Genomic DNA, 11,589 nt, shown 5'->3' with positions numbered 1-11,589 from the left:
TCACACAGAATAGTTGTTAACTTTCTTAAATAAACTGAATAGTCCAAATAAATCTGTGTACATGTCAACTATTAGAAATGGGACGCAGATTAGCAACAAGTGGGAGGGGGGTTTGAAAAGACAGAAGTCCCAAAAGTGGAGATTTTCTCCCTAGAAAAAAAAAAAAAAAAAGGTACAATTGGGACTCCTGGTGGATAAAAACACCACCACCTCCAGCAGGTTAAAGGTGCTGTCCTTCAGGTGACCACAATGAGGTGATGGGCTTCCTTCAGGCACCTCTCCTTCTCCGTGTCTCCTCAGTTGTTCTCTTCATCGCTGTCATCGGGGCTGATGGCTGGGCTGTATGTTGGGGAGGTGGGGCTGTATCCGGGGGAGGTGGGGCTGTACGTGGAGCCTTTGGGACTAGTTGGCGAGTAGGTAGGAGACGTGGGTGAATACTTGGGCGAGGTCGGGGAGTAAGTCGGGGAGGTGGGGGAGTATTTGGGGCTGGTGGGTGTGTAGGTCGGGGACGTCGGGGAGTAAGTCGGGGAGGTGGGGCTGTATTTTGGCGTTGTCGGGGAGTAAGTGGGAGAAGTAGGGGAGTACTTGGGCGAGGTTGGGGAGTACTTCGGAGAAGTAGGGGAATACTTGGGAGACGTGGGAGTGTACTCGGGGGAGCTGGGGCTGTATGAGGGTGAAGTCGGGGTGTACTTGGGGGAGGTGGGGGAGTAGGAAGGAGAGCTGGGGCTGTAGGAGGGTGAGCTGGGTGTGTAGGTGGGGGATTGTGGGGTGTAGCGCGGACTGGATGGGGAGTAGGATGGCGAGGTTGGGGAATACGACGGAGAGGTGGGAGAGTAGTTGGGGCTGGTCGGGGTGTAGTTGGGAGAGGTTGGGGAGTAAGAGGGCGACGTTGGGGAGTAAGAGGGTGAGGTGGGGGAGTAACTGGGAGAGGTGGGAGTGTAGTTTGGCGAAGTGGGGCTGTAGCTCGGACTCGTCGGCGAGTAGGAAGGAGATGTGGGGGAGTATGAGGGGGAGGTGGGGGAGTAAGAGGGAGATGTGGGAGAATAGGAAGGCGAAGTGGGCGAGTAAGACGGCGAGGTGGGAGAGTAGCTGGGTGACGTCGGGCTGTAGCTCGGCGACGTCGGGCTGTAGCTTGGCGAGGTCGGAGAGTAGGACGGAGAGGTGGGGGAGTAAGACGGTGACGTAGGTGAGTAGGACGGGGACGTCGGGGAATAAGAGGGAGATGTGGGCGAATAAGAAGGAGAAGTTGGGGAGTAGCTGGGTGAGGTGGGAGAGTAGGAAGGAGATGTGGGGCTGTAGTTGGGGCTGGTGGGGGAGTACGAGGGAGAGGTCGGTGAGTAGGAGGGGGATGTGGGGGAGTAGCCTGGGCTCTGAGGGGTGTAGCCTCCAGGGGATCGTGGCTCGTAGGCTGGGGACGTGGGTGAATAGTTGGGTGACATGGCTCCACCTAAAGATAAAAACAGGCACATTTTAAATTGAGAAAAAATGTATATAGGATAGAATCTGCTTAATTTATTTGGCCATCAATTCCCAAATACATTGTGATGTAATTATTTTTTTTTTTTAGTCCACATGGTCTAACCTGGAGATGGGATGTATGGACTGGCCGGTCCTGGAGATCCTGGAGACCCAGGAGTCGGGGACCAGGCTGGAGAGTAGCCGGGAGAGAAGCCACTTGCATCTGATGCTGCACTGGGAGAGAAACCTGCTGCCCCAGGGGTCATGCCGCTTCCTGAAGAAGAAAAGGAAGAAAAAAAAGAGTCAATGAATGAATGAAAACCAGCAAAAAGAGATGAGGTAAGTAAATCTGGACATTAACTCACCAACACTGGGAGACCAGGCACCGTAGGCTGGTGTAGCTCCCGTGTTCCATGGCGTCATGGCAGGCGACATACCACTCATGGGGCTCGGCACTGTGCCAAAGAACATTCCAGTGGCTGCAAATAGGAAAGAAACAGAACATGAATACCAAAGCTCTTGCATTATACCTACAATAAACGTCATGCGAACACATTATAACTGAAGAAATCGCTCCACTTACGTCCAGCCACGCTGATGCCAGGTATGTTCGTAGGAATCTCCATGCCGTATTTACACTTCTCTGCATCCAGGAGCAAATCAAAGCAGCCTGTACCAGCCGGGGCGAGCTGGCCGAGCATGATGTTCTCCGACACACCTTTCATGGGGTCACTTTCTCCATGGGACGATGCCTCCATCAACACATCCACCTGGACAATAATGCAAAAAAGAGCATAGGGTTGAAGCAGGGAATTTCATCAAGCTTTGATCTACAAACTGATCAAATTAGTTTTCAATTAGTGTTTTCTCACCGTCTCCTCAAACGAACACTTCATCAGTGGCCCTGTGTCTTGACGGTTGATGCCGTGACGCGTGATGGCCATCAAGTGACCGCGGGACGTCATGGTGTCACAGAGCAGAGACAAGTGACGGTAGTTGACGTAGGAGCCGTCAAAGGAGATGACGTGGTACAACTCCCTCTCCAGAGCCTTTCGCACAGCCTCGATTCCCAAGACCTGTGAAAGGGAAATCAGTGGAAGTGAAAAATCAAGGCCATTTTTAAAGTCATTCCTTTACTGAGACATATCCATTTCGCTTCTGTACCGTGAAGATCTCCACAATGTCGTTGGAGGTGGTTCTGACGGGGTCCACGTCCTTCTCGCTGAGCACTCTCATGAGACTCACTCCATCCGTCTCGAGGATCCACTCCTGCAGGGCCTTGAACTCACCATCTTCTGTGATTATGATCTTTTTCTTATTGTCAGTCTGGGGCAAGTGCATGTACACCTGAGGGACAGGAGATTCACTGTTGACTTGGAGCTACAGACGAGAACTAATGGGCCAGTATGATATATGTAGATGATTCCATTACCTTGCTGATCTGCTCGATGCCTTGTAAGGTCATGTCTGTCAGCATGTTGGACTCGATGCACCTCAAGAACACGTCGTCATCCATTTTGTCGACCACCTCCTCATCCTAGACGAGAAAAACAGTTCTGTGTGATTCATAATGCAACAGTTGAGTTTGTCGTATCTCTGTTAAAAGTATCATCGCGACTCACTTCTTGGAACTTGTTCTCATCGCTGTTCATGATTCGGATTCGCAAAACGAGCTTTTCCGCGTTGTCGTCGTTGAAGATGCAGTTCAGATCATCTCCAAAACCTATTCAGAGAAGCAAGAAAGGTGACGTTAAGTAAAGAAAGAGCGTCACTTCTCTCAGAGTAGGAGTGTGCATGCGTGAGTAACCCACCTGCGTTGATCTTCTCTGCAATCTGCTCCATGGTCAGCTTGCGGTCAGTCATGTGCTTGCGGTCCAGCTCGATGCGCAGCAGCCACGGGGAAATGCGTGTCACGTCAAAGTCGGGCATCTCATAGTAGACGTTCACCCACTCCTGGTCCTCGGCCACCACAGTGTTCTGAGGGTTGGGGTCGTAATAGATGGCAGTGTTGGCAGTCACCTGTGGGGAAAAAGGCAAATTATTAATCATGACATATGCAAAAAGCTCACTAGCTTCTTTGGCTATGTAAAAAAAAAAACCCTTACCTTTCGCAGTGTGGTGTGCTCTAGTCGACAGAGGATGTCCTTTGCCCTCTCAGCGTCACGCGCTGCCTGACCCAGCAGGAAGACGGTAAGTGAGGGTGTCTTGGGCCTCTTGGAGATGTTGATCAACTCCTTTAGACGTGGCACACCAAGTGTTACGTTCTTGGCTGACACACCGGCGTAGTGGAAAGTGTTTAGAGTCATCTGAGTGGCCGGCTCTCCCAGCGACTGGGCAGCCAGAGCACCAACCATTTCACCTGGGTGGGCCTGATGGAGGCGAGGAATTTTGATTAATATAAAAAAAATAACAGCTTATCTCCATAGTTTAATGTGAAAATGCATGAATGAATTTGCTTCACTTACAATGGACTGGTTGAACTTGGTCTCGATCTCTCCCAGCAGCCAGTCGAACGCCTCGGTCGAAAGGCGGAACTCCTCCGTCATGCGCTTGGAGCACAGCGTGGAGCGCAGGTGGATGTTGAAAAGCAGAGTGGCGTTCTGCTGGGCCTGTCTGCTCAGCGGGTCTTCCCCATTCACAATCACCAGCTTTTTACTCAGCTCGTGAACTCCTGCAGACCCACATGCACATCACAGAGGTTCAGATTATTGGCACGAAAGAGATTTACACTTTACACAACATTTGAGCCATAACCCCTCAAGCTCTAATTCTATACTAGTCTGACTAGTCTGTATTTACCCTCGACTACTCTTAGTGGATTCAGGTCTGTTGGGGTCCGAATGTTGATTCGAAAGATCTTCTGAGCATTCCAGATCATTCTGGCCAGGTTGCATGGCAGCACCACCTACAAACAATGATTTATCAGAATTGTTCGTTCATGTGACAGAGCGACCGCAATTCCACAGAGGTGGTGCGTGGATCCGACCACTCACCTTGCTGTCTCCAGTGGGGAAAATTGTTCGAAGGGTGTCCCTGTCCTCCTTCATCTTGTCATACTCCCTCTCCAAAACGCTCTGTATATGAGCGTTGGTCTGCACGTCTTTAACCACGTCTTCTTGCAGGATCCGCCTCAGTGCGCGCTCATTTGTGCAATCGAATCGGAATCTACACGGAGTCGACAACATACAACAGACGTTAAGGTTCTAGCAATCCAGGTCAAGTCTTACATCTTAAACATAAGGTTCTATATAGTCTAATATAGTTTAATATATGCAAGTATAGGAATGTGTGTGTGACTCACTTCTTCTCAAACGCCTTGTGTGAGGGTTTGACTGTTGCCAGATTTTGAAACTCCACGTTCTCTCCCGCCAGGCCGTCCTCGCCGTAGCGCAGCTGAACCACCTGGTTGATGGAGTTACGCACCGTGCCGTCGTACTTCACCATTACAGACTCCATAGATTTGATGAGACGACGCTGGATGTAACCTGTTGTGGCAAAACACGAGTTTCCACATTAAAAATGGTCATTAAAAGGCTTTTTGTGGCAACAAAAGCTCCCTCGACAATCGGACGCTTCGACTCACCAGTCTCGGCAGTCTTGACGGCCGTATCAATCAGACCCTCTCTGCCTCCCATAGCGTGAAAGAAGAACTCTGTTGGTGTCAAGCCGGCCAGGTAGGAGTTCTCCACAAAGCCTCTGCTCTCAGGACCGTAATCATCTTTGATGAAGTGGGGCAGTGTGCGGTGTTTGAAGCCAAAGGGAATTCTTTTACCCTCCACGTTCTGTTGCCCCACCACAGCAATAACCTGTATGAGGATAGATCGGAGGTCAACAAAGGAAAAAATCTAAAATATCATTCTTGATAAAGCTGTGTAAATTCATCAGACTTTATCTTACCTGTGAAATGTTAATCTTTGAACCCTTAGAACCAGCCACCACCATGGACTTGAAGTTGTTGTACTCAGACAGAGACTTCTGGGCGGACGATCCCGTTTTGTCACGAGCGTCGTTGAGGATACGATTCACCTGGTTCTCAAAGGTCTGTCTCAGTGTGTTACCAGGGGTCGGCTCCAGCTCGTTGTTGTGGGCTTTCTCAATGACCTGGGAGGTGCAGAGCAAAGGTAAACTAAACTTTTCTGCACTAAAGTTCCCATGAAAAGCAAGTACAGCCGTTTCATGTCTTTGTGCTTACCTCTATCACATCCTGCTTGGCTTTCTTGATAGTGTTCTGAATGTCGAGGTACGTTTTGGCATCAGCGATGGAGTCACCAATACCAATGGAATGACCTGAAGGAGATGTGAATAAAATTGAAAATACGTCAAATAATGATAATAATTAATATAAGCAGTAAAGTTTATCATTAAATACTACTATAATATCAAGTATTACCTACAATATTCCTGAATTTGTGTGTATTTAATTTAAAAGAACAAAATGACTATATTAGCAAGTAAAAACAACCCATTATAAGTCATGTGCCTACTAACTGCATCCACATTCCTAACTCTAAAGTTTAAATTATCCTCATCCTTCATAGTGTAATATAAATTGGACAAAGTACTTGTCCTAAATGTCTGGCTTGCAGAAGGAAATTATCTTCAAGATTAACGGGTGTCAAATTATGGAATAGTTTTCTCATCTATCTTTCCACTATAATTCGTTTCAACAGATGCTTTATCTCATCATCGCATAGCTGCTTTTTGATCCCTTCTTTTTATGTATTGAGATAGATTAGTGCTGTGTAGTGTGTATTTGTTTTGGATTAGATAATGCAACATACTCTAATATGACTTTTGTGAGATAAATCGTTTGTGATCAACGTAATCTAGGCATATCGTCTTCTTTTTGGTTCAGTGAGGTTTTGGACTTCTCCCTTCACTACATCCATCTTTTGTGTATTTTTATTGTGCACAATAAATAAAAAGTTATTTCATCTCTTTTGTTTTTACCCTCGATGAGCAGCCAGTTGTTGACCACAGTCTGAATGTTGGAGTAGAAGAGTCTGGTGATGTCATGGCCCATCTCCAGGTAGGAAATGTGGACGAGGGAGCCGGCTGACGTTCCAAGAGACTTCTTACACAGGATGCCCATGATCAACTCGCCATTTTCCACGATCACCTATGTGAATGAGATAAATGTGAGTTTCCTCGCATTGCAAACCAACTTCTATTCATTGAACACTTAATTAATTAGGGTTTTGCACCTTTGTGTCCCCAGGTGAGATGTGTTTGTATGGACCGCTGTCCTCCTCGTCAGGGTGAGTGCTGTGAGTGCGGATGACGTTGATGTGTCCGGGAATGATGAGACTGAAGATCTGCTTGCCTGTCCACAGAGGACGCGGTTTGAGAATGGCCGGTTGAGGCACTTTCCCGTCCCAGGTTGACAGGAACATGAGGAGGTTCATGACTTCACCCTGTCGGTTCAAAACGTAACGTGAGTAAAAAAAAAAACACTACATATTAATGGGGTTATTGTCTGAGATGCCAACAATCCTCACCCTCTCTAAGAAGACGTCTCTTTTTGTGAATTTGCGTACAGCGGTGAGAGTGTCCTGCACGATACCCATGACGGGCCTGTTGGACTGGGGCGTAACAATCATACGCGGCACCATGGCCAGCTCCTGAATCTCTGCCCTGGTCTCCAGGGACTGAGGCAGGTGAAGGTTCATCTCATCCCCATCAAAGTCAGCATTGTATGGGGTAGTGACACTGAAGGCAGAAAAGAGAATAGGATGTTAGAGATGATGAAGCCTCTTTTTTTGTACACGTAAAAATGTATGGAATATTCTGAAGAGTGCACTCTTCAAATGCTAAATAAATTACTTCTGTGACATGCAAGTGAGGTCTGGTCACGTGATACCTGAGATTCAATCGAAACGTAGACCAGGGCAGAATCCGAACCCTGTGTCCCATCATAGACATTTTATGTAGTGTGGGTTGCCGGTTGAAGATAACAATGTCACCATCACACATGTGCCTTTCCACCTAAAAAGAGAAAATACATCCGTTTTAAGATTGAAATAAAATATTACACATCTTTGTGTAACAAAAGGCATTCCTTATGCATATATGTTAATATACATAGAATTGTTTTGTTTAATCTTGCCTTGTAGCCAATCTGAAGATGAAGGTCACTGGGTTTGGGGTGGAAGCGGAGGTCAATTCTGTCTCCATTATCGCGTATGATGTATTTGGCTCCTGGGTACTGGCTGTTGCCTCTTCGCACCAGCTCTTGCAGTCTAAAAGAAGCCATGGGAATTAATTAGCTGGCATCAAATTTAACTTCGTGGAATACAAGTTTGTGCACATTGAATGAAATTTAGCACCTGTCAATGTTAAATGGTGTGACGATTTCTGGGAAGGTCATATTCGCTGCGATGGATCGCGGCACGCCCACTTGATCGATTTGCAGGTTGGGGTCTGGCGTGATGACGGTTCGGGCAGAGAAGTCCACACGCTTGCCCATGAGGTTACCTCGAACTCGCCCCTCCTTTCCTTTTAAGCGTTGCTTTATGGATTTGAGAGGACGGCCAGATTTTTGCATTGCCTAGTAGAAAAAGATATAGAAATAAATAACAGAAATTCACTACAGCCACTGGCCACTGATATCTAAGGCACTGAAAAATGCTCACATACCCTCGGCAGGCCTGGCAATTCATTGTCCACCATTGTGGCGACGTGAAACTGAAGCAACTTGACGTCCTCAGCTATTACATGAGCTGCTGCACCACTCTGCTCGTTTCTTCTCAACTGGTTGTTGATTTTAACAATATCGGCCAGCTTGTGGGTCAAGTCATCCTTTAAAACAGAAGTCAGTTGTTATCCTACAGTGAAGCTCTCAGTGTAACCTTTATTAAATCAGAAGAGTCATGCTGAGATTAAAATGTTTACATGAGCGTTGTGAGCCTCTTACCTGGTTTCGAGCAGATCCCTGCATCACTACAGCAGGCCTCACAGCCAGTGGAGGCACAGGCAACACAGTCACAATCATCCATTCGGGTCGGGCAAACTTGGGGTCCATGCCCAAGATGACATCCTCTTCGTCTGAGATGCGCTTAAAGATCTCATGTACGCGCTCAGGACTAAGCAGGATTTTCTTCTCCTGTGAATCCTCATTAACGTGCTTCCACTCAGCGTACAGCTCCAAGCCGGAGCGTCTGATGCGTGGCTGGTAGCGCCCACAGCCACCGTGACCCTGCAATTGGTCACAAAAAATGAAAAGTTGAGGTAAGATGGGAGAGTACAGACAGAAAATGTTGAGAACACATACTTATGACTACACCCAAATACCTTCTCCTTGGTGAGGTCCTCCTCGTTCTCCTGCTGCTCCACTCCAAATTTGTTATCCATTTCCTCTCCACCTTCACATATATTTTTTCCTTTGCACAGCTCATAGACGTGTGTCAAACGCTTTCTGGGCTGCCCTTTAGATTTTATCAAGATGTCTTTGATTTTTGGATTGTTCTTTAAATAAAAACAAATAACGAATTAGAGTGCAAATAAATAACTACATGTACAAACTCATAACACTGTGTACTTACCGAATCCACTAATAGCTTGGAACAGAAGAAGCAGACACATCGCAGAACCTTCATTATCTTTGTAATAAAGCAAACATGGAAAACTGGCTTTGCCAGTTCTATGTGCCCAAAGTGACCTGGACATTCTGTCATGTTGCCTGAGGGAACAAACACTTAACTTAGACAGAGTCAAGAAAACAGTCAACAATCAATAACATAACTTATCAGGAAATATACCTGCACATGTCTGACATCGTCCAGTTCTTTCAATGACACCCTGTCTCGGGTCCATGAGGCCACCAAGTTTAGGGCGTCCTCCTTCTGTTGTTTCAGGGTATTTAATCCCCCCTTCTGTGACGGACATCCGTTTCTATGGAGATAAACGGCAAACATTTACTCAATTTGATGCTTCAGGACACAGTTATTGTTTACCATCAGTGTTAGAATATGAATGACCATACCTATTTCGTTCATACCTTTCACATATAGAAATATAACACATTTTAATTATCAAGTGGTGATAAATTGTATTACCACTAATAAGTGTTGCATCAGTGTTACATATAAAGTGTTAAATGACACATCTGTAAACAGTAAACGATGAAAATCAATATGTTGATAAGTCAGTTTGTCTAGTGATTGCATGTGAAAACATTTTCTGGGCTAATTTGCTGTATCCTTTATTCCTACAAGACACACAATGCTCATTAAAAAAATCATGCATATCCATTTTTTAACCTTTTATTTTTTTTTTTTAAATTTCGGGTGAAAAAACCTAACCTTTGTTACAATGCGGTCAGAGGTAAAACATAACACTTGTCCACAACAAATAGCTACAAAATAAACACGATTGCTTTTACTGGTGGGCCTAACAGTTACACTGCATAAATACAAAGGGGGTTTAATTCATGTGATAGCTTTGATCTTTTTTAATAATGTAGTGCTTTAAGTTTTTTCGAACTTCCTGCTACATGCTAATTAGCACAAGCTCCACTAGCCTGATACAGCTAGCTAGGCTAGGCTAACAGCAACAGCAAGCATCTTCGTTGTAAACAGAACCGTGTACATGTTTAATCTACAAGATAAGTAAACTAATTGTTAAAAGTAACGTGTGCATGATGTGTCAGATATTTCACAAAAAAGATCCCCATAAAGAAAACCTACAAGCTCATCTGGACTGAGGACGCCGAACTGAACTCTCTTGATCAGGCGCAATGGGCATGCGCTGTCGCCGGAGGGCGGTCCGTGCATCCTGTCTATTCAAAGAGACGCGTCCTTCCTCGGCACGCCGCTTTGTGAGCAGGAACAGCCTTTAACTCGGCACCTCGGCTCTGGTCAGGCCGCCAACGGTGACCGGATAGTCTCCGAAGGCGATATCCCAGGGACCTCAGCTGTCGCTTGCCTTTATAACGTAATTAATTGTACTTTGATCCTGACTTCGCTAGCTACCGACTGTCCCCCTCCCTTTTCCTGGTCTACACTCTGGAGCGCTCTGAGCGCTTCTGAACGTTAAGCTGCTCAACGCTTGTTTATATAGACTGAGTGTTACTACGGGGTTTCACACTCAAAAGGACAGGGACAGAGTCTTTGTGGGGCGGGACATAGGTATACGTAGTAAAACGCCCATTGGCTGTTTAATACAGTTACGTAAACAAGTCCTTTTATCATGCGTACAACCAATACAATTCCGCGTTGGATTTCGTAAACGAATGAAAAATGAGGGCGGGCGTTGATCCGTTCCTAACTCGCCATTATTGGCTTTGTTAAAATAGCGTAGGCGGTGCCATTGCTAATTTGCATACTAAATATGAATATTAAATTACAATGCTCCCTATTCGCTCATCTTCTCATTCATATTGAGTAGAAGATAATAATGCACCAATAGGTGCTAAGAATTGAGCCTTCTTGGAATAATTTCAACACAACCCTCCCCGTTTCCGATGTTTCCCGAACGCTGCCGATGTTGAATTCTTCCCAGAGAGCAAAAATAAAAAAAATCTCTGTTGTCTCGTTCGTCTCGCTCTGGATCAGCCTGGGCTCTAAGAAAAGTGGCTCAGGGCTGAGGCCTGTAAAAGACCGTTTATGAAACTGGAAAATTGTCGAAATACATGACATTTTCGTCTCAAAAACACTTTAATACGGATTATTTTTCTAGCTATAATAGGGGCCCGTCGACGAACCGCTTTTTTAACTTGTGGATTTTTGGATCTCTGGGACTTTTGTTGCAAGCCTCGGACTCACCTGCACACGATGTCCGGCCAGAGGACTGAATTTTCCGCGCGGCCTACAGGAAAGTATGGGAGAAGCCTGGAGTGTTAGTTTCTCGCGTGTTTTCAGATTTTTTGACTATTTTTTGACCAATATGTGTCATATGGTGAATATGTGTCTGACTGTATCATTCGCTTGTTTTTACGTCTTCGTTATGTTCCTTTACGAGTGAAATTTAGTTGTAGGCCACGTTTTAAAAGCAATCGCAAATGCCGTCGTTTTGGCGGTGAAGTAATATTTGTTAGCTTTCTGTTAAGTTGTCTTCTAAAATTCAGTTACTACAAACTGTGAAGATTACGTGGTAGCAACAAACCAGTCGCTAATTTAAAGTCCGATGTTGGTA

General features: G+C 45.8%; 1 protein-coding gene across 1 annotated transcript; it reads right to left on the bottom strand.

The window, feature by feature from the left end:
* Positions 1–253: 253 nt before the first annotated feature.
* Positions 254–10,393, bottom strand: polr2a (RNA polymerase II subunit A). Its single transcript, XM_083910872.1, has 29 exons — positions 10,143–10,393; positions 9,216–9,348; positions 9,000–9,136; positions 8,749–8,922; positions 8,372–8,653; positions 8,095–8,256; positions 7,785–8,005; positions 7,565–7,697; positions 7,319–7,443; positions 6,957–7,167; positions 6,663–6,872; positions 6,409–6,577; positions 5,651–5,745; positions 5,356–5,559; positions 5,042–5,264; positions 4,760–4,943; positions 4,452–4,623; positions 4,258–4,363; positions 3,924–4,129; positions 3,564–3,827; positions 3,270–3,477; positions 3,081–3,181; positions 2,891–2,995; positions 2,623–2,805; positions 2,331–2,534; positions 2,042–2,228; positions 1,824–1,937; positions 1,583–1,732; positions 254–1,447 (listed from the first exon to the last, which is right to left on the bottom strand). The coding sequence occupies exons 1-29, from the start codon at positions 10,227–10,229 to the stop codon at positions 297–299; spliced, it is 5,901 nt and encodes a 1,966-aa protein (XP_083766998.1). The 5' UTR covers positions 10,230–10,393; the 3' UTR covers positions 254–296.
* Between the last annotated feature and the right edge of the window lie 1,196 nt (positions 10,394–11,589).

Source organism: Microchirus variegatus (assembly GCF_963457635.1).
Source record: "Microchirus variegatus genome assembly, chromosome: 2".
Classification (NCBI taxonomy): Eukaryota; Metazoa; Chordata; class Actinopteri; order Pleuronectiformes; family Soleidae; genus Microchirus; species Microchirus variegatus.
Note: the sequence above shows the minus strand (reverse complement) of the source record. Positions and strands in the feature narration are given on the sequence as shown.